Source organism: Dasypus novemcinctus, chromosome 26 (assembly GCF_030445035.2).
Source record: "Dasypus novemcinctus isolate mDasNov1 chromosome 26, mDasNov1.1.hap2, whole genome shotgun sequence".
Classification (NCBI taxonomy): domain Eukaryota; kingdom Metazoa; phylum Chordata; class Mammalia; order Cingulata; family Dasypodidae; genus Dasypus; species Dasypus novemcinctus.
Genome location: NC_080698.1, coordinates 6729570 through 6752608, shown reverse-complemented (window position 1 = coordinate 6752608; position 23039 = coordinate 6729570). Strand labels below are relative to the sequence as shown.

Genomic DNA, 23039 nt, shown 5'->3' with positions numbered 1-23039 from the left:
TTCTCATTTTTTCTCCTCTCAGATTCACCAAGATTCAATCCTGGGGACCTCTGATGTGGAGAGAGGTTCCCTGTCAATTACGCCACCTCAGTTCCTGGTCTCTACTGTGCTTCACCTTGACTCTCCCCTTGTCTCTCTTCTGATGTATCATCATCTTGCTGTATGACTCACCTGCGTGGGCACAGGCTCACCATGCAAGCACTCGCACGGGCACTAGATCACCACGTGGGCACTTGTGCTCATCACGCAAGCACTTGTGCTCACCATGTGGGCACTCACACAGGCACTGGCTCACACACGGGCACTGGCTTACCATGTGGACACGCTTTCTCTTTTTTTTTTTTTTTAAGATTTATTTTATTTATTTCTCTCCCCTCCCCCCCCCACCCCTGTTGTCTGCTCTCTGTGTCCATTTGCTGCGTGTTCTTCTTTATCCACTTCTGTTGTTGTCAGAGGCATGGGAATCTGTGTTTCTTTTTGTTGCGTCATCTTGCTGCATCAGCTCTCCGTGTGTGTGGCACTATTCCTGGGCAGGCTGAACTTTATTTTGTGCTGGGCAGCTCTCTTTATGGGGTGCACTCATTGCACGTGGAGCTCCCCTACATGGGGGGCACCCCTGCGTGGCAGGGCACTCCTTGCACGCATCAGTACTGCGCATGGGCCAGCTCCACATGGGTCAAGGAGGCCCGGGGTTTGAACCGCAGACCTCCCATGTAGTAGATGGACGCCCTATCCATTGGGCCAAGTCCGTTTCCCTTTCTCTTCCTCTTTTTTACCAGGAGGCACTAGGGATCGAACCTGGGTCCTCCCATATGGTAGGCGGAGGCCCTATCACCTGAGCCACATCTGCTTCCCAACAGCTTTCTATAGGTTTATTTCATCACCAAGGGATTCCTGTCCCTTCTTGAAGATGACCTGGCTGAACTCTCTTGACTGAGAGAAAATGACCTTGTCCACCTTAAACGTGTCATTAAAACTATTCCAAGTCACTTTGCAATGAACTGTGGGAGTTCAAAGTAGGAGGCACTCACCTTCGCTGCCCCCGTCCTCTTGGGTTACAGCTGGTTCAGCAATCTGCCTCTTTGATCTTTTCTGGGAATAAGGATAATGTGGGTAAACACACACACCCACACCACTGAACAGCGATCATTTATCCAAGCGTCGTCTGTTTATTTCACATTGAGAGGAAACCTCAAATGTCGGTGGAGAAGGAAATCACACCCACACTTTTGGTTGCGTCCTTAGCGAGCCGAGTGCCCTTGTTTGGAACTTATTTATTCATCTTAACTGGAGAGGTGTGAACTCAGTGATCTAAGCCTCTTCCCCTGATTAAAAACAAAATCTGTGGGTCTGCCATTTCGTGGGTTGCATTTCCTTATATCCTCAGGAGATACAAATCTATCACTTAGGGCTCAAATTCCAGTGGTGGGAGGGCAATTCCAGGGCAGGGCAGGAAGACGCGCAGGAGACTGGAAACTGACTTTTTTTTTTTTACTCATTATACAAGATTTTAATAACCCATGTAATATCCAAAAAAAACTTCTTTTCTTAGCCAAAATCCCCACTGTGCATATGACATTTCGCTTCCTCCAGTGGTGCCACACCTTCCATTTTTCATCCAGTTTTGAGACCTGCCATGTGCCAGGTGCATACATTTCTACACCTCACAGCCACCCTCTGAAGTTTTTACTGGTCTCCTTGTGACCAAGGAGGACAAGCAAGGCACTGCTCTCAAACTGGCCTGCATGTAAGACCACATAGAGAACTTAAAATTATACTGATTTTCTGAGGTCTGGCTTGGCATTAGGATTTTGTAAAGCTCCCTGGTGGCTCTAATGTGCAGCCAAATTTGAGGACCCCTAAACTAGGACATTTACTCATTTGAACCATTTACTCAGCTAGTATTTATTGAGCACCTACTATGTGCCGGGCACTGTACTATATGCCTCATACACATTATGTCACATTTTCACAACAGCTTTGCAAGGTGGGCACTGTTCCCATTTCCCAGATGAGAAAAGGGGACTTGGAAAGGTGAGAGGCTTGCTTGAGCTCACAGGATCAGTTAGAGCCAGACCCGGGATTTTCTTCTCAGGTCTGTCTTGTCCCCAAACACCTTCTCTTTCTACCAGATCATGCAGCTTCCCTAGATAAGAGGTATGTTCATCAGGGCTCTTGGCTCTAAGCAACAGAAATCACCTCTAGCTGATGAGACGGAGAAGTGTCTTGAAAAGATATTGGACATGGCTGCATTGGGACGGTGTGCAGGATATGTCTGGGTACAATGTCATGCTACCTGCTACCAGATCACAAATGATTCAGGAAAAAAAAAAGGTGTAGAGTTTACACATTAAAAAATTGATGAAAATAAAATACAGAACGGTTTATCCTCAAAGGAAAAAGAAATGGGGGCAGCTCAAAAATTGATTGGGAGGCAGTAGAAACAGATGTGACAAAGGGAGGCAGTGCCGGCCCAGCCACCCAGAAGCCAGAGGTTGCAGCAGCTCCTGAAGGCCCCACCACCTCCATTCCAGAGGGCAGTGCCAGGGGCTCACAGCTCATCTGAGGCCACACGCCAACACTCTGGACCCAAGCCAGCCAGGAAAGCCAACTCTGCCCTTCTCGGCGCCAATAAAGGAAGTGGGGTCTACTTCCTACCAAGACTCAGATGGTGGGAATTCCCCCAAAAGGGGAAGGAGTCCTGCCACCAAATCAACCAATGGCTACCACATGTGGGAAAGGTTACTGAGGTTTCGCCACTGCTCAGCCTTGTTGGTCTAAGCCATCAACAGAGCATAGTGGCCTCATGATCTGAAGATGCCTCTCTGATCTGCAGAAATCCAATATTTAATAACACTGGGGGGCCACTGAATAATTGGGGCAGAGCTGAACACAGGTTCCTTCATTAATAGAGATTAAGGGACTGAACAGGGCAGGCGGGGGTAGAGTAGCAAACAAGGGTCAGTCACAAGGACTTGGATGGATATCTACAGAACAAAGGTCAGTCAGTTACAAGAGCTTTCCCATGGATATTAAACAGAGGTGGATGGAGTGGTTACCATCCCAATAGTAAGCACACCCAAGGGTGAGCTCAGTCTAGACTTACCACCCCAATAGCAAGCGTACCCAAGGGTGAACTCAATCTAGACTTAACCATCCCAATAGTAAGCACACACAAGAGGGAAGTTAAGTGAACCACCATAAGCAGGGGTGGGCCCACTCCAGCTAGCTTCAGTAATTTCAGGTATTAACCTTTTGCTATTTATAATACAAAGGCATCCATATAATGATTTAGTAATCACAATCATTTGTTAATTCTTAACCCTCGGTTACAACTGTTATGTCTGCCAACACAGATACATGCGCACACACACCACACATGCACTTGCACACCCTATGTACCTCCTCCCCTTCCCCCAATCTTTCCTTCTTGAACCCCTTACTTCTAGGAGCCTTCTCTTGGGTTTCCTCTCCTCAGCTTCTGCTGATTAGTCTCCATCTCCCTGAAATTTTCACATGGTGGCAGGGCTTAGTCCTGGGGCCTCTGTCTTCACTCACTCCCATAGAGATTTTATCAGTGTCATGACTTTAAATCAGCAGTTTCCAAAACGTGATCTGAGGATTCTTGGGGGTGGGGGGTCTCCAAAGTCCTCCTTTTTCCAACTACGTACCTCTGTCAGGCTGGATTTTCTTCACATATTTCAACCAAAGCAACACATCACAACGGACTGAATGTAGAAGAGCTACGAAAATCTAGGTGTCTTTCATTAAGGCAGACCGTTAAGAAGATTCACAATGATGTAAAAATGTAGTACTAGAAAAACCCAGTGTAACTTAAAAGTTGAGACATTGTACTGAAACTTTGCAAACAAGCCTTAAGAATTATATAGATGCCTTTATAGACTTTTTAAAAATAGCAAAATGTTAATATGTAAAATTGCTGAACCTGGCTGGATTTAGCTTGGACCTGTATTTCTGCTGGTCGGTCTGAGGAGCTCTCACCCCTCTTTATGGTTACTCTAGACTCAGCCTCACCCATGTCCGTGCTCACTATTGTGATGGTAGCTCTAGACTGAACTCACCTTCCTTTATGGTTATTGCAGAACTAGGCTGACCCCTGTGTATATATTAATACTTGCTCTTGTGATGGTAACCCCTGCAGCCTCCTATTTAATATCCTTATGGGAAACCTTGTGACTGGCCTCTCCTCTGTACTTTCCTATCCCAGAACCCTGATCCCAGACAGTGATTGTAACTCTGCAGCTCACCCCGGTTTAGTTCCCACCCCACCATGTTCAACCCCTGAAGGTGTAGCAATGAAGCACCCTGTGCCCAGCTCCACCCCAGTTACTCATTAGCATCCCGGTGGTATGAAATACCAGGATTTCTTCAGTTCAGGGACGCTGACTTGAGATTGCACATCTCTGGTCTCCTGCCTGGGAATAAACCCTCTCTTCCTTCCTGGTCTTGTTCAGTCTGTCTGTTTTGCTGTGCTGAGCCACCGAACCCAGCCGAGGACCACCCTGGCCCCTCCTCAAAACAATGCCACTCTTCTAAATCGTGTGTGTCGTTATTACTGTTTGTAGGAGAAAAACGGCGCTCACTGGGATGTGGAGACTGATGATCGCAGGCAGCAAGTTTATTGGGAAGCTCTCCCAATGGAGGGGGTCTGAAGACTAGACTTCAGCCAGCCCCTGGCAGAGGTGGTTATGAATTTATACAGTTCAACCATAGGCGGGAAAATGCTTAGTTAGTGGGAGGGATGGGGACTTGGGTAAGACCCGAGGGCCAATAGGGATGGCTGGGGAGTGGGATGGGGTGTGGCTAGAGGTAGTGAATTCTAGGGATAGGAGAGGGGTTGGTGCTGCCATGTGGCTCCTTTGTCTATTCTTGGGAGGAAATGAGCTGTGTCTGAGCACATAGGCTACAGCTTGTTCAACCAACCACACAGGCTCTGGGTGGGGGGCTGCTCTATGTCACAGGAATGCAAGTCACTGTTAACCATTGTAAACCTTGTGATCAGTTAATCGTTATAAACCTTGTAAAGGAGAAACCTCTAACACTGTTATTTTCAACTGATTAATAAATAGAATTTGAAAGTTTTCTCAGTTTTAATTTATAATATGGCAAATGTTGATAGACACAAACCATATGAACAAAAGCTTTTTAGGGTCCTCGATAATTTTTTAAGAGGGTAAAGGGGTCCTGAGATCAAACTGTGAGAGCTACTCATCAAAACATTTATGTATTTGAATGGTAAGGAATATGGCCTCTAAAAGGAGGGCAGGCATTTGTCCTGGTTCCCAAGGAAGTAACTTCTGCAATCTTGGAATTTCCCATGATGAGTCTTTTTTGTTTTCAGGGTAGGCCCAGGGCCACACATGATAGTAACATGTTGATGAGATGACAGGGTGGGGCCAGCTGCTGCATGGGGCGGGGGTGGCCATGCCAGAAAGACCAAGTGTGGTTAAGGGGTTGAGGCTTTGAGTCACATCACTCCACCCTTACCCCTCATTCTCTGAAAGGAGAGGGAGGATGCAGATTGAGTCCAACCTCAAATAAACTCAGGACACTGGAAGCTTGGGTGACCCTCCATGATTGATAAGCTATGGCTCTGTGCTAAGAGCATAATGCAGTCTGACTCCACATGGAGCAGATGCACAAGCTTGCCTTGGAGACCCTCCCAGACCCCACACTATGCATCTCCTCTTTTGGCTTCTTTTACAATAATAAAACTATCAAAAATATAATGTTTTCAATGAATTCTATAAGGTGTTCTAGCAAATTATCAAGCCCAAGTGGGTGGTAGAGACCGCCAAATTTATAGCCAGTTGATCAGATGTGTGAGTGGCCTGGAACCCAGAACTTGCTCCTGGTGCCTGACGCACTACCTTGCAGAGGATTGCCCTGAACTTGTAGAGTCCTGCCTGCAAGACACCTCCACTTGAATGTTTGATAGGGACCTCAAGCCTAATATGTCTAGAACACCACTCTTGTTCTACCCCCACATATACCATCCACATCTGCCTCTCCTACAATCTCTCCTGTTTCTGTTTTTGCCAATTCCACCCTTCCATTGGCCAAGGTCAAAGAACTTGGAGTCATCCTCAGTTCCTCTCTTTCTCTTGCAGTTTATTACCAACTCATGAGCAAATCCTATGGTGATTGCTTGAGAATTCATCTAATTCTTGCCACCTCCTCTGCTCCCACCCTAGGCCAGCTAGTCTGATAATGGTCCTCCTGCTTCTACCCTTACCCCTATGGTCTTTTCTCCATCACTGGCCTCCTTGTGGTTCCTCAAACACACTAGTGACCTATTTTGACTCAGAGCCTATGTTACTGGAGTTCTCTCTGCTAAAATTTTCTTCTTCCATTTATCCACAAGGTACACTCCATGGCTACCTCACCATTTGGGCTTCCTCAAGCCATGACAGCCTCATGGCTTCTCACATGAAAGTCCAGAGTTCTAGGTGCAAGTGTTCCAGCCAAATCACTTTCTGTGACTCAGTCTTGGAAGGCATGCTTTATCACTCCTGCCCTTCTGTATTGGTGGAAGGAGTCACAAGCTACCCAAATTCAAGAGATGAGGAATTAGACTTCTCTTCAAATGGCTAAGTGGCAAGGTCACACTGCAGAGGGGCATGTGGGATGGGAGACATTATGGCAACCATTTGGAAGATTCAATCTGACACTTCACTCTTTCTGTCCTACTCCCAGTAAAAAATTTTTATGCCAGATACTATCGCTGCCTTAAAAATTATCCCTAAACTTGGCAGTTTAAAACATCTATTTTATTTTGCTCGTGAGTTTGTGGGTCAGGAATAGAGGAAGGGCTCACCTGGGCAATTCTCACCCAGGGTCTTTCTCATGGTTGTAGCCACCTCATGGTTTGACTGGGCAGGATGTCCAAGATGATGCACTCCCATGACTGGCTGAGCTGTTGGCTTCAGTTGGGAGCTCTGCTGGTCTGTAGATGTGGCCTCTCCAACAGAGTTCCCAGAGTCATACTTGTAACATGGCACCTAGATTCCCTCAGAGAACAGTCCTGAGGGAACCAGCAGGAAGCTGCGTGTCCCAACCCAACCCAGCCTCAGGAGTTCACAGGGCTCACTTTTGCTGCATTCTGTGGGTTACAAGGAATTCATTAAGGTCAGTCCAGATTCAGACTATCAAACATTTTGTGGTCATATGTAAGAACTGCTCTATTCACCTCCTTCAAGTCTGTTCATGTGGCACCTTTCCAGGAAGATCTTCCCTGGCCACCTCTCCCCTGGCCCCAGCCACTACCTCACAAGTGCCGTTCTCTATTTTTTTCTCCATAATACGAGCCACCTTCTTATTATTTATCATGTTTATTGTCTGTCTCTCTCTGCAAAAATGTAAGTTCCATGAACGCAGGGATTTTTTTTTTTTTTTTTAACTATTTTGTCCATTACCGAAACCTGGCATACAGACCAGGGATGAGCAAACTAATTTGGGGAGGTGTGTTGAGAAAAGTCATTGGGATAGTCATGGAGAAAAAAATTCTGTTAAATATACACTTCAGAATTCAAATCAAGTTCCAGAGCCCTGAAGTCCAGATCCTTCTGCAATTATTCAAAAGCAGTGCTCTCTAGGGGAGGGTGGCTCAGTGAACCTGGAGCTACTGACTCTGCAAGTTCTGACTCTCTCTTCTAGCCTCACAGTCAAATTTTCCAGAAGAGATACCATTAGTGATAGATACCATTAGTGAGTCAAGCTGCAACCCAAAAGCACCTTAACGCCAGGTATCCACCTCTGGTCTGATCAGTAGCCTACTCCCCTCCATCTCCACTTGTAATGTTAGGGCCATGGCTCCTGGCTATAGCCACTAGTCAGATAGGCGTTTCAAGCTTAAAGGGTGGAAATTAGGGCAGAGAGGATGGCCAGGTCAGAGCTAAGCCATAGAGTCCAGTCACCAACCGAATTATTCTTACCCCATGTACTGTTTCTTTTTTATATTGTACTTATAGTAGACACAACTAATTGAAAGCATTTTGTTCTATTGAGTCCAGCCTCAGAGCGTTTTAACCAATTTATGATTAGAAATTGGGCTGGGAATTAGTGCTGGTGATTCATTCATTAGCGGTAAATATTAAGCAATGATTTTACATAAACCCGGGGTTAACAAGCAAGGAGGATTAAAAAGCGAGACATTAGGTCCAGCGATATATAGTCACATTTTTATTTGGCTCAATCTATTAAAAAATACTATCACTTCAAGGCGTGATAGCCTAAAACAATTTTGTTAATAAACTATTATACATTCTTTTCCATACTGAGTCTTTGACAGCAGAATGTATGTTAGACATACAGCACACATACAACTCGACTGGAACTTGCCACATTTCACACGTTCAGTGGCCACGCGTGAACAACGGTGATTTTAAGACCCCAGGCTGACGACTGGTCGGCACACAGGCGGGTCAGGACGGTAAGCTTTAGGCAGGGTCGGTTTCCCAAGGGAGGCCGTAGGCGCGGCGATGCGCAGCCCCGGGGAGCATGCCGGGAGCCGTAGTCCCCGTCTTCTGCCCGCGGGGTCTGATGGGACTTGTAGGCCTCGGCCGCGAGAGGCGCGCCGGGAGTCGTAGTCCGCCGCCGCCCGCGGGCGGGTCTCTGCGTGATGGCCGCCCGCGCCCCTGCGCCCCGGGTCTCTTCCGCTGGGCGCCAGAAAGTTTCGGTTCTGCTTCGCCGCGGACCCACGAGCGTGTAAGTGCTGCGGGGGACCGAGCAGGCCCTCGGGGCGCCTGGGCCGCGCTCGGCGCCGCAGCGGAGAATCTCCCCCCGGCCGTGGCGGTCACCTGTTGCCGTTGCCGTCCCCGCCCCGCCGGGGTCTTCCGCACATCCCGCCCGGCCCCGGAGCCCCCGCCCGGTGGGCCTGGGAAGCAGCCCGGGCCGGTGACGCCCCTAGTCCTAGGCACGGCCGGGGACCCCGGGCTCCTTCTGGTGGTCTGTTAGAAAGAGCCCGAACACCAGAGCCAAGACCCCCGACGGCCGAGCCACGGCGCGGGGCCCACCCTGTGCGGGCTCAGAAGAGCCCGCGACCCTTCCGGCGTAGGAGGACAGGGGCCCGCCTTCCTGCTGGCCTTGCCCCCGCAGCTGCTGACCTTAGCAAAACCTCGTCTGTGGTTCAGCCTGGCCGGACAGCCCAGACCTTCACTTTGGGGGACCCTGCCTTGCCACGTCCCCCCTCCTCCCTTGAGGAATGACCTGTGCATCACGGGTCATCCGAGGCCAAGGCTGACTGTCCCCGCTGCCTTTGCGCCCCCGGGTTCGGGTCTTGAGGTCGCCGGGGATGAGCATTCCCGAGACACCTGTCAGTTTCTGATTTGGACCTACAGCCCCTGCTGTCCTGAACCTAGTGTGTGTAGGGACTGAACTTTAATTTTTAAAAATAAAACCATGTGTGGTTGACACATTACCCACATGTGTCCCCCCCCCCCCCCCCCCCCCCCCCCCCCGCCAAGGCACCTGTTGCCCTCTGAAGCCCCTTATGTGTGTCCTCTGACTCCCCTTGTCCCCACTATTCTCATTGGCCCCCCGGCTCCAGGAAAAAACTTGAGCGCTTGTTGAAACCGCCTGTCTTGGCCGTAGCCTCTGCCCCTCTGCTTGTCTTACCACAGCAGTTTCCTTTCCCCACAGAAAAGTAGGTCAGGGGCTTTTGTGGGGGGGCAGAAGATCAGGCCTTAATCTGCTCCCTGCTGCCTGCCGGGGCTTGTGGGCTCCTCTACTGTAAGCTTACCCCCTGCCAGCTGCCTAATCGGGGAAGAGCTGTGAGCTGAGGAGTTCTGCTCCCAGTGGCTCCCACCTTCTCAAGTGCGCCCAAGCTAGTGGTCTAGCTTCACTAGACCCCCTTATGGGACGCTCACTGAATGCCCCGGACTAGATGTGGGCCATTGTTTTCATCACCCTGGAAATCAGTTAATTGTCGCACTGAGGGCACGGGGCATTCTTTGATTAAAAAGGGTCTGAAAAGCCTCTGGCTTTAGGACACAGGGCTTTTCTACTTGTGCAAAAAGTGTTCATCTTTTTGTAGCACTCCATTTATTTTTAATTATTTTTTCAGTTTTTCTTAGGAAAATAGCCAAATGTACAGAATCATTGAAAGAATTGCATAGAGGACACCTGTACACCCACCTCTTAGATTCTACAATTATTATCTTACTGTTTTTGTAGCTGCTTTAGAGATTGATAGCAGTGGCAGACAATGATCCTTTAGTTCATGGTTTCTTAACCTTTTTGGATCCACGGACCCCTTTGCCAGTCAGGTGAAAACCACGGACCCCTTTCTAAGTCCACACTACACTGTGTATTATTTAATAAATATATCACACCTGCACGAACACAGCCCCACAAGAATAATGTGTTTTTGAATTTCAATTCTAGCTCTCAGAGCCCTGGTTAAGAGCCCTGCTCTAGCTGCTCTTTGGATGAGTTTGTCTTTTTGGTACTGGGCTTGCTTTTAGCCTAGTCCTTTTGGAGGCGAGGGGCGATGGCCCCACAGGTGTTTGTGATGAGAGGAGGCACCCCTAACAGAGCAAGTTTAGAGCAGTTGTTGGCTTTGACCCATCTTGTCACCAAGGCTATGGGCTGGTTCTCCCAGACCACAGAGAGTGGGTACCCAGAAAATGGCAGCCCGCTCCCCTCCCCATTAGGGGAGAGGCTTGGCTGATGTGGTGGAAATTCCCAAGACATGGCTTTGGTGACTCTAGACCAGAATGTCTCAATGTGAAGCAGAGGAAGCACATTACCTAGCTGTGCCTCAAGGTGGAAACCAGTGGTAGGAGCTGGGCGTTTGGGCCACATGTGCTCCAAGTAGCTCCAGGAGCACAGAAGGGTCCTTAACTGGTGCCTCATTCCAGCCAGCATTTACCCAGTGACTGGTATGTTTTTGCCTTACTCAAAGATAAACAATATTTTATTTGTTTGTGATCTGTGTTAACTGGGGGGGTGGAGTGCAAAAAACCCAAAACCTCTGAATTGGTAAAAACCTCTGCTTGAATAGTTAAGTCAGGCAGGTGGGAATTGGAATTTTTTTTTAAATGCATTGTTAAAAATGGCTAAGTATCTATACCGTCCTAACAATAAGGGCTTCAGCCTCCGAGCATACACAGGCCCCGTGGCTTTGAGATAAGGAAGATGGTAGGAGCTGTTTCCCTCTTCTCTCGTGACGTCAGGAAGCCTGGTGGTTGTAGTGGCCGCCTTCCCATTTGCACGGGTCTCTGTGGCTCTTCGGATACAGCAAGGGCATTTTCCACGTGGGCCAGATCCTGTTTGTGAGGCTGAGGCTGTCCCCTGCGGTTCCAAGGACAGACTTAAGGAGAACCTGTGGTTGGGTGTAGCCGCTGACCTGTGCTGTTCTGGGGCACACGGGCCGCTCTGGCCAACCACCGCGGCCTGGGGAAAGAAGTCCACCTGGGGTCCTTCACATCCAAGGGGGACGTGTTCCAAGCCCGCCATGAGCTTGCAGGGCGCTAGACCAGACGAGAATCCCTGGAAGAGGTCCTGGGTGGGGTGGCGTGGTTCGACCAGGGCTAGTGGTTTAAGATGGAGCTGGCAGGAATTACCTGGGGCCGAACACGGTGCTTGGGTGCCTTGTCCAGGGCACCTGCAGCCTAGGTCAGGAGCAGGGAGTGGGTACTTGGCAGCCCAGCCAAGGTTAGCCATTGAGAGTGCGTGCGGTCCTCTGCCTCCCCCAAGGCAGCCCTCAGTCATCCCACACGGAGGAAGGTAAAGGGTTACCACCCCACATGGCAGCTGGAAAGAAACAAGGCAAGGGAAGGTCAATTGCTAAAATTACCCGAAACCCATTTGGTGAGCTTAACATACCCTGAGTCTCACCCCGTCACGGCATGATCGCCATAGCATCAGTCTTTGCCTGCTAGGTAATGTAAATCTCATGTGAGTTTGATTCCAGAATCTCGAATAGGGTCCATAGTGGCAAGACGCAGCTACAGTTGATCAAAGAGAAGACAGATGTCTTGCTCGTTGCCACGACTCCAGCCTCAGAGCCATCTTGGGTCTCAGTTGCCGGTCCTGTCTGCCGGCTAGCTCCCCCCACCAACCCCCATTCTGCCGCCCGGGGCTGTGGGCCTTGCTTGTCCCCCTCCCCAAGGGGCTTAGCATACCTGCCCCCACCCTGCCTCTTGGTGGCACCACACTGGCATATCCTAACCTGCAGGGAAGGAGAGAGAAGGGCCTTGGGGAGGCTTGAGTCGGGGAAGCAGTGGAGGCAATGGCAGTGGTGGGTGGTTGTCACCGTCCTTGTGTCTGGGAAGCCTGTCTGAGGGACACAGCTGTGGCACATGCGTCCTCCTGCCCAGACTAGACCCCAAAGACCAGAGAGCTTGGCCAGCGGAGGTGAGCAGGGCAGGACACCCACCCAGAGGCAGGGCCCCAGCCGCTGCAGGCAGCCCCGGGGCCAAATGCAGCTGGGAGGGAGGAGGGATCAGAGAGGGTCGGCAAGGTCGGTGGGCCGGGGATGGGGGGCCCCCGAGCCCAGCGGGACTTGGACTAGCTGCTGTGGCCCCTGCGCGCTCTCTGGACCCCGGGGGTCTCGCCTGTTTAAAAAGGGAGACTAGAGAGGGGAGGCTGGAGGAGACACGCTGCGTCCATCCATCCCCTCATTACAGCCCATTCACTTTAGAGTAATAGTTCCGTAATATTTTCACAATAACGGGGAGATAGCATCCACAATTACAACCCCATTTTCAAAATAGGTTATTTTAGTCAACATAAAAGTAATTTATGCTCCATAAAGGAAAATAGAAAAATCAGAGAAATAGACTTTTTGAAAACTTACCCATGTTCCCACCATTGAAAGATTATTTACATTTTAGTATATCTCTAGTACATTTCTATGCCTAAATATTTAGTTTGGTTTTGAAGGGAGGGTCTGTGTATTTTGTTTTGTCTCATTCATTGTGTCATTCAGCGACTCACTTACTTAGGGCTCCGGGTGAGCCAGAACTGGGCTGGCTGCCGGGGCGATAATCCGCAGCGGTGGAGCTGCAGGCAGGTGGGAGGGACGGGGACGAAGCAGGGAATCACGTGGTGGTGAGCGGCCCGAAAACCGAAGAAGGGAGAGTGTGCGGGAGACTCTGCTGTGGGGGGTTGGAATCAGGAGCGTGTTTGGTGCTTTAGACGCTCACCCCTTTCTCCTCAAAGTGCTGATCAGGCCTCGTGACCTTTTACCTGTCTGCAAGCTTGCTGAGGTGTGCGTGTTCCCCCTGGAGCTCGGCTCACTGGAACTAGCCGGATTTGAAACACCTGAGAGCCAGGGCTCTCCTCACCTTCACAGCCATAGACCCGGCTCCGGCATCGGGGCCGCCCTGAACAACGGCGCCCAATAAGCATCTCTCGCCTAGCTGCTTTCCAGACGGGCTCCCTCCTTGTCTTCCTCGAGGCCTTGTTTAGTGGCTGTGGCCTCTTCTGTCGGAGACTCGGTTCATAATTCCTGATCGGCTGGGCCAGCCCCTTTGACTCTCCCTGAGCGTGTGCTCTTGGAGACCTGTCATTTTCCCCCACCTCGGTGGGCTCTTTACTATCTGGGGCAGGAGACCAGTTGAGCTCTCTGTAGAGAACTGTCTGTGTCGCTGTTGTCTGTGCAGCTGTTGCGGACTGCCCAGCGTTTCCCACCTTCCACGGTCACCTCCTGCATGTTTCCTCTGGGGTCCCCAGTGGCACAGCCAAGGCAGACTTGGGGCCCCTCGCTGGGACCAGCTTCCTGCCTTCCTAACAGCCAGCTGCCCCCAGGGAACCCCTCACCCACGGGCCCCTCTTGGCCCCGCTGACTGGGTCAGTGCACTGGAGTCGTGACCAGCTTGGTACGTGTGCCAGGGAGAGTGAGAGTGACCAAGGAGCCTGACATTGTCGGTGGAGGGGGGGGAGGGGGCCGAGAGGAGTTTCAAGATGTGATGGCAGAGTCCCAAGTCCCAGTTCCCTTTAAGAAAGAGAAGAGCGCAAGCCCAAAGGAAGGATTGGGAACGGTGGCCATGTGTGCAGTTGGCTAACACTCTTAAGTGTAGGTCCCCTAATGAGCCTTTGGTCACATGCGCTGAAATGTCTGCCCCTGAGTTGGTCTCTGGAAAACTCCTAGCACCCTCGTGGACACCCTCTTGAGCACTGGTGAGAGGAGGCTGCCCACCCACCGACCATTTCAGCACCTGAGCCATTTCAGCACCTGAGCGGCAGGTACCGGCCAGATGCCTCTGGGGTTGGGTGTGCTGAAGCCGCCTGAGGCAGTGGTGTCCCCAAAGGGCCTCCTACCTCTGGCCCACTGACCGGCCTTCTCTTCTCTCGTTAGGGTGGAGGTCGTGGCCGGCGTGCGCCACCTGTCTGTCCACTGTGTGCTGGCCTCTACGGGTCAGCCTTGGCTTAGCGTTGGGAGCATGAGTCCAGGATTTTGCAGGCGTGCGGTGTTTTTCCACCCCTGCAGACGCCCCTCTCCTCTGGGCCCTTCCTTCCTTCTGTGGCTGCTCAGGCGCCAGGTGGTTTTGTTGCTACCAGAGCCAGTTTTTGGCAAATGTGAACCTTAGTCATTTGCTCTATAGTGTAAATACTTTTACGTGGGTCAAGGTCTTTGAATCTTAACTTCACACTAAACGGCTGTCTGTTTGTTTAAGAGATGTAAGACGGCAGGGCAGGTTTGGAGGAATTTGGAAGTCAGGAAAGATCTTTTACTTCTAAAGTAACACCTAAGCTGTAACGTGGAATTCAGGTACTAGTCCCAGATAATACACAAGAATTTCTGAGAACTGCATTTAGTCCCCTTTCCTGTTTGTCAGATGATGGGATGTTTGCAGATATTCTGGAAAGGCTTAAACATAGTTCAAGTTGTTGACAAGAAAATCGAATATTAGGAAAGTTATATAAAATGGATTGCTCAGGTATTTGAAAGACCTTGCCGTAGACAGTGACCAAGGTTTTTACATGTGCAGCGGGGGTGCCGGCCCGTGGAGGTAATTTGTACTTTGGGGGCGTCTGGCGAGGGGTGGGGGCCCTGAGGCGGCCGTGGTGGTGTGGGCAGGAGCTGCCTTTGAGAGTCTCCTGAGTTAGGAGAGCAGTTTGCCAGTGGGCTGAGGAAGTCAGGATCTTCTTGTAGTTTCATGCCAGATCTCAGCCAAAGAGCACGCTTTGCTGGAGGCACGCGGAAGCTGCCGGCGGTGTAGAGAGAGCCCAGGGACAGCGCCCGTGCTGTGCCCTCTGTGCCGGCAGAGGTGAGCCAGGGAGGGACAAGGCGCAGAGGGCCGTCCCTGTGAGGCCACGAGAACAATGGACCCGTGGTGACCGGGGTCTGCCAAGGAAGCTCTGGCTTCTTCCTGAAAGCCTGTGAGCTGTGCAGGGAAGCCCCCTGAGGCCTGGGGGCCCACCGGGCAGCTCCTAGGGCGTGTCAGCTTGGTGGGGACCAGGCGCTCTGGAAGAGCAGCTTATGTAATCAGTGGGTGGGAACAGCTCACCCGCAACCCGGGAACTTGGGCAGCCGCCGAGCGTGCCCTGAGGGTCATGTGACAAAGGACGGGCTCGCGAGCCAAGTCTGTGTTCAGGCTCCTCATGGCCTCGTGCCAGACTCCCCAGTCGGGACGGGCTTTCTGGAAATGCAGCTGGCTGCTTGTCCGGTTCAGGCATTGTTCTGGCCGGCCCAGATGCGGTGCTCAGCACCCGTTGGTGCATTCCTGTCCCTCCCAGGTGCCACCTCTTCTGTGTGTCTCTCGTCATGCAGACCCAGGAGGCTTCATTTGAGGACGTGTGGGCTGTGAGTCCAGTCATTTTCCTCCAAGATTATTTCTCCCAGAAGCTGCAGACCGTCTGTGGACAGCAGTGAAGCCAGATGCTGGTGAAGAAATGGCCTTTGCTTCCGTTGTCCCTTCGTCTGATGTGCCCTTTCTCCTCGCATTGCTTCAGTGAATTTCGATCATTCCTCAGGCCTGGCCCGACTCGGTTGCCAGGGCAGTGTGTCCACCACCATGTCACTCCCCAAGGCAGAGTTCATTTTCCATTCCTCTTAGTTCCTAATGCATTTTAGTTAATTCATCACAGTGTGTTACAGTAAGATTCACCCTTCTTAGCAGGCAGTCCTTTGAGTTTTGACACTTGCACCCAATCGCGTAACCACCACCGTAGTCAAGATACAGGAGAGTCCCACTGTCTCCCCAAATTTCCCCTGCTCTTTAAAGTCAAGCCCTCCCCTCACCCTCAGCCCCTGGCAACTGCTGGTCTGGTTTCTCTCCCCGTAGTTTTGCCTGTGCAAGAGCGTCCTGTACGTGGCCCTTTGCGTTGGCTTCTCGCTCAGCGAAACACGCTTGAGTTCACTGGTGCCGTCGCGTGCCTGGGTGGCTCATCCCTTTGCTGGCCGCCTCTAACACTCCACCCACAGCTTTGCATGGGCCTCTTCCACTGGAGGCTGATTTTCCAGCTGTCTTCCCGGTGGAAGCCGAGCTCCTCCAAGGGGCGCTGTACCTTCTGTGCCTCTGTCCCCCGCTGGCACAGAGTAGGCGCTGACAGTGTGGCGCCGGGGGCAGCTGTGTGTTGACCCCTCTGCCCCACCAGCGCGGCAGAGGTGCCCGGGCAGCAGAGGCCTTCCGCGCCACCGTCTGGCTGACCCAGTCCTGGCCGGTCCTCGGTGGCCCGCTCAGCCTCCGTGTTCAGCAGGTGGCCTGGAGAGAAGCCTGGAGGTAGGCGAGCCGGCTGCTGGTCAACTGCACTGTGCTGGCTTTGGTGTCCCAGAGGGGTGGGGTGCTCTGGTTCCCCCAGAATCTCCGCCATCTGGGGCGCTGTGCGGGGAGTTGCTGGGGCGTGGCGCAGGTACCTGGTGAGGCCTCACCCCTCCCCGGCTGGGAGCCCTCTCCGCCCTGTTTTTCCTGAGTCACAGCTGCGCTGGCTTCTTAGTTAAAAATAGGCGCGGGCACATCCGCCCTGTGCCAAGCCCTCCCTTCCTCAGGCTGAGACTGGAAAGCTTATATAAATACTGGCAGGAGGTTGAGCTTTGGGGACCCCTGCCTCCCCAGAATTGGCCTCGACTCCGGGAGCCGTAAGAGAAGATGGGGGTGGAGGAGTGGGGCTGGCCTGGACTGATGTGCTCAGGGAGGGTGCCAAGTTCATCAGGAGAAGCTCCTCGAAGCACGTAGAGCCGCAGGCCGTTTGCTGTGGCCACTGCACTTGAGTCGGGAAAGGTCAGCAGGCGATCCAGAAAAGCCACAGGGTTTGAAATCAGGCCGACCGGGGTTCAGCCGGCCGTCCCACCCCTGCTGCCCCGTGGACCTAAGCCAGGTGGCGTGTAAACAGGGATGACCTTCTTCTGCCCTGCCAGGGCTTGGTGGCAGGTGAGCCCCGGCGGGGTGGCCCGTCCAGGCCCTCGCCCCGGCGTCGCTGCTCCTAGACTTGCTAACCGCTTTTTGCCGGCACACGCGGTGGTCCTTAGCCGACGTGTCTGAGGAGGAGAGGGCGACAGAAGGATGCAACAGTGCCGAGACACGTGTCCAGACCGTGTCCTCACCGGGTGGCCTCAGCCGTTACTGTGCCCTTGAAGCCCGTCAGCAGCTGCCAGAGCAGGGCCGCTAACTCGGGACGCAGCCGCTGCCAGGGCACCGTAACCGAGCCTAAAATAGAGCCGTGTCCCCAACTACCGTGGCGGCGCAGGTCCCGGGTGGCGGGCCAGGCAGCGCTCGGCCCCCGGGCCCAGCTAGGGTCCTTCCTCCGAGGGGCCGCTCCCCTGCCAGGCAGGCCCACCTCTCCTGGGCCCAGAAGCCCCCAGGGGTGTCCTCAGCCTCTCGCCCCCGACTGCTGCCTGGACACAGGTGACTGACCCTTCCTCAGAGAAGGATGGCCGGGGCGAGGGGGACACTAGGCATGGAAGAGAGGGCTGGGGGGCAGCCGGCCTTGGCGGAAGGCAGTGGGGGCAGCCTTTTCTGTGAGGACAGAGAGTGAGGCCGAGTGGGAGGGGAGCTCAGAGAATGGTCTGCACCATTTGGTTGATGCTCTTTCTTTTTAAGCCCCAAACTGGGTCATTGTGTCAGAATGTGAAAGTCAGTATGTCAGGAGCAAACCCCAGAGGGCCCTGCGACTTTGCCGGGAGTGGACTTCCTGCAGTCCTGTCTGTCGCTTGTGCCTGGGGCTGCTTCCTCCATGGCCTCCTCTCGCCCCGCGCAGGAGCCACCGCCGAGCCTGACCTCTGCGCACCGGAGGCCACAGAGGGCCCGAGTTCCAAGCCTTTCTCCAGACCCCGGCAGGAGGCAGCCCGCAGCCTCGGCCATGGCTTCCACCGCCGCCGAGAGCCAGCTCCAGAGAATTATCCGCGATCTGCAAGGTACAGTTAAGTCATCAAACGTGGCAGGTTGGATTTTGAGGGGGCTGTGGCCGAGCTGGCCATTGCCAGTTGAAATTCACCCTTTCTTCTCTGTCCACCCCGGGGGTAACCGGAGCCCTCAGGCCGCACCATAGTGAAATATTTGGTCTCAGGTTTCCACCTGGGCAAGTCTGGGAGAACCTGCCTGGCCTCCTCTCGGGGCACTGCAAAGGCAGTTTGTAAACAGTCGAATCGGCATTCAGTTGGGGTGTGTGTGTTTTCACGCTACCTGTTAGGTTGCTGGTCGAGTCACGCCCCTCGGGGCTCTGATGGAGATGGCTCGTTTGGGGAGATGTATTCTCGCTTCTTGAGCAGAAGGCCAGATGCCCATCTGTCCTCGCTGGCAGATGGCCTTGGCCCGTGGCACTCCATTTCCTGCTGCTTCCCGGCCTTCCCGGGCACTCGTTCTCCAGTGGGAGACCTGCCAGGAGCCCCCGGGCAGGGTGGATGCAGGGAGAGCTTGGTAGACTCAGGAGCAAGGCTCTGCTTTCTCTGTCGGCTCCAAATCGAGGGCCCAGATTTCATCCTGTCAGGTGAAGCTCCAAAAGTCAGAAGTTTGGCAAGTTTTCCATCCCCCACAGACCACCAGTGCCTGTTTGGGGCTCCAACACTTGTGCTACTCCATGATCCAAAGCTGACCACCTCCTCAGGCCTGCAGAGTCCACGGTGACACTTTCCTGACAGACTAAAGGCTCTAGTTCTTAACTGCTCGGACACAGCACTGACCCACAGCCACCTCATACGGGGGCCGAAGTCAGTGAGATAAAAGTCATTTTCTGAGGCCTATCATCTCCTGCCTCCAGCGCCTGGGGACTCTCATAGGTGATCATCGCGTGCCGTTTCAGTTGTGCACAGGTCCGGCAGGTGGCAGCTCCCGCAAGATAGGTACCAGTGTCGGCCCATTTTGCAGATGAGGAAACAGACACGGAGAGGTAGTCCCCGAGCACATTGGTGGGGTTTTGAAAGGTACCCCCTGGAGACCTTTTCCCTCGGCCTGGGGCTGTCTCACTCAGCGTGCAGGTGTGCAGCATCGTCCACGGGCGCGGTGCCTCCGTGACTGGGGCATCCGCAGGCACTTCGCACCTGTGGGGCAGCCCCATCTGCTCCTGGTGACGGCAGCTCCGGGGGCTGAGCAGCTAGCTGGGGCCGGCCCTGGCTCCTCCTCTTAGCCCTGGAAGCCATGGGAAAATTCCTTGGCTTGGCAATTGTGTCTTTCTTGTGTCAGATGGGTTTGATGACAACACCCACTTCTCAGGATTGTTGAGAGCACCAAGTATGTAATTCATGTAAAACTAGTATTAATAAGTAATGCATTCGGATTATCAGAGATTGGAACTGAAAATTTCTTATTTCATATCCAAGGTCTCCCTCTTTCAAAGTTTCAGAGGTTTACAGATCAATAGAATGCTGGTTGTCCACAGTTACCCAGCCTTAGGATGGAGGAGGAAGGCTGTATCTTTCCCAGCCACAGCGGACACTTCTAGCAGGGTGCAGCAGGCAACCATCACTTGTCATTGGAAGCATCGGTACCAGCGTCCTGTCTCCATCATTTGCCGATGCTTTCCTGAGGGCCCAGTGTTGATCGTTTTTCAGCCAGTTCAGGCTCAGCTTCAAACCATGGTGCTTGGGAGCAGGGGTTAGGGGCTGCCCCTTTAAGACTTGTCAGAGGAGAGGAGAGCTTGGTCCTGATGTCCTCGCGATGCTGGACATTTCCCCGTGTTCACACCAAACCCAGAGGCGGTGAGCTCGTCAAAAGGTTTTTTCCCGTCTCTGTACAAGGAAGTTAAGATACTTAGATGCTAAGAGCGGAGCGCTGGAGTCAGAAAGACTTGAGGAAACCAAGTGTCTTAATTTGCTAGGCTGCCGAAAGCAACATGCCAGAAGTGGGTTGGCTTTTACAAAGGGAGTTTATTAGCTTACAGGCTGACAGTTCTGAGGTCGTGAAAATACCCAAGCCAAGCCATCATCAAGATGGCACCCTCTGCCTGAAGACCGGCTGCCCGCCATCCTGGACTCCTCTGTCACATGGCAGGGCACGTGGTGGCGTCTGCTAGTCTCTTCCTTCTCTTCTGGGTTTCGTTGCTTCCAGCTTTTGTTTCTGTGGCTTTCTTCCTCTCTGTCTGAACTTCATCCCCCTATAAAGGACTCCAGTCAGAGGACTACGACCCACCCTGAATGATGCAGGCCCCATCTCAAGTTAAGGTCCTACTTAGAGTGGGTGCACACCCACAGGAATGGATTACCTTTACCGACATACTTTTCTGGGGTCCATGTAGCTTCAGACCATCGCACCAAGGTTCTTATTCTGGCTGGCACTCTTTCACCAAGTGCTGTGACCTCTCTGTCCATTCCTTATCTGTAAAATGGGACAGTCATATCAGGACTCATCGATTCTAAGTGTACTTTCCCCCCACATTTTAACAGTTCTGAAACGCTTCTCTCTCTGAGGTCATTCTCCATCTATTAATAGCTACGTGTTCCTGTTTGTTGTTTTCAAGATGCTGTGGCAGAACTAAGCAAAGAATTTCAGGAAGCCGGGGAGCCCGTCACAGATGACAGCACCAGCCTGCACAAGTTTTCTTACAAACTTGAGTATCTCCTGCAAGTAAGTGCGTCCTGTGAGGTGCTGGTTTTTCTCTGCTGTCTCTTGCTTCCCTCTTGGGTTACTCATTAGCAGTCAGGAGGTAGCTGAGAAAGCTCCGTAGAGCCCTCCGCCCTCATCAGACTGACAGCAGTCCATGTGAGCGTGCAGGCCGCCTCTGGGGAATTGGAAAGTTACCCCTTAGGATGGTGCTGGGAATCGAGGTCATCTCCAGGTGGGCCACAGGCTGCCATGGAGCAGGGATCGTAACTTTTGGGCAGCCACATTCTCCTTTGAGAGTTTGGCGAAAGTCGAGGACCCCCTCCCCAGCAACCATGCGGGTGTTCACACCCGGGACACGGTTTCCAGGAGTGAGCGGACCCTCTGAAGGTTATCCGTAGACCCCTGTTCTGAACCTCACTGCTCAAGTGTCCACAGCCTCAGTGTCACCGGGGCTGGGGAGAACAGGTTCTCGGTCCTGCCCTAACGAGCTCCGTCAAGACCTCTGGAGGTGGGTCCAGGAAACTTTGAGCAAGCGCATAGGGTAACCTGCTTAGTTCAAGAAGCACAGCCTCAGAGACCACTGCAGGTGGGGGAAAAGACACCCAACAAAAAAAGGCAGGAAGGAAGCGAGCCCAGAAGTTAAAGAAACTTATCTTAGAATGGGATAGTAGGCATTGTAATTTTTTATCTTTTCTATTTTTCTGTTTTAGCTAGATTTCCTAACAACATATGCTTGTCCTCTATAATTAGAAAAAATGCCATAAAATGCTATAGAAAGAGATACCTATATCATTTTGAGCACCATTATTTGCAACTTCATGTCTAACTAAACCATGTAAGATGAGACCCCATTGGAGGAGAAGCCCCCACTGTGACAAAGGGCTCACCTTCCCCTGCCTGTTCTGATGGTACCCTGTTTTACATTGTAAAAATGCTTGAGGATGTGTGTAAATGCTTATGGGCTTCATTTTTATTCAGTTCAGCCCATTTTGGTTTTGTATTCAAAATGACTCATTGCTGTCATTTATTTGAATTTATTATATGTGTATGGAAACATAGAATTGAAACCTAGGAGTTGAGTAGTTGGGATAAAATGTCATTAACTTACTTCCTTAAGCTGGGAAATAGTTATCACTCTTCAGTTGCTCTTGGGACTTCTCATGTGTGTTTCCTTATCATGTCATTTGGCATTTTGGGGGTCTTCCACCAGCTCTATGCCCAGAGCTCCCTTCAAGGGATAAATATATTTTGGGGACTGTTATTCCTGAATCTCACCAGTTGTGTGGCCTTGAGCCAGTCCTCTCCGAGCCTCTCCTTTCCATGTCTGTAAGTTGGGGGTCAAGTCACCCACATCTGCAAGGGTTGTTGAGCATAAGAATAACCCCAGGGAAGGGCCCAGCGCAGCGCCAGGCAGCCAAGGCGCTGTCAGTATTTATCATGGGCGTGGGGGGTGAACAGTGTGGGCGGGCCTCCTCCCTCTGTCCCTCTCTCTACCCAGTTCGATCAGAAGGAGAAGGCCACGCTCCTGGGCAGCAAGAAGGACTACTGGGATTACTTCTGTGACTGCCTGGGCAGAGTGAAGGGAGCCAGCGATGGGATCCGGTTCGTCAAGGCTATCTCGGAGGTAAGCCAGGTGGAGCAGCCCAGGCCCTCGCCGCTTCCTCTCACCTGCCCACGGAGCTCGCAGAGACCTTTGCCGCAGGCATCCAAGGGGGGCGCGGGCATTACGGGGGGTGAGAAGTGAAACAGTCCAGCCTAGGTGCACTCAGAGCCCATCGGTGTGGAGGGTCGAGCCCAGGGAGGCGCTTGAGCGGGCATTTTCCCAGCAGGAGACTGGCTTCAACTGATGCTGTGCAGAGCCCACTCCCCACTTAGCCTGCAGGGTGCCCCATGCACCGAGTCTCTGTTTGGGGTGCCCCTTGGAGGCAAGCAGCACGGGTGCCTCCCCCTTTAAAAACACTCTTCCTCACTCATCGGAGGAAAAAGTATTTGGACGTGGGGGTATCCTCCAGATTCTTCCCTGGCCCCTGCCGAGATCAGCGGTCTGCAGCCCAGCCGTGGTGGTTTCTCTAAAGCCAGCGGGTCAGGCGGCTG

The 23039-nt window shown here is 52.4% G+C and overlaps 1 protein-coding gene across 6 annotated transcripts in view; it reads left to right on the top strand.

Moving 5' to 3' along the window:
• The first annotated feature begins 8554 nt into the window (after positions 1–8554).
• The window catches only part of FYCO1 (FYVE and coiled-coil domain autophagy adaptor 1), an 83791-nt gene continuing 69306 nt past the window's right edge, over positions 8555–23039 (top strand). For all 6 annotated transcript variants that reach the window (XM_012523175.4, XM_004453162.4, XM_071212020.1 and 3 more), the window contains exons 1-4: positions 8555–8727; positions 18166–18322; positions 20860–20966; positions 22444–22569. In XM_012523175.4, the coding sequence (XP_012378629.2) occupies positions 8563–8727; positions 18166–18322; positions 20860–20966; positions 22444–22569 (555 nt within the window). In that variant the 5' untranslated portion in view covers positions 8555–8562. The remainder of the gene's footprint in view (positions 8728–18165; positions 18323–20859; positions 20967–22443; positions 22570–23039) is intronic.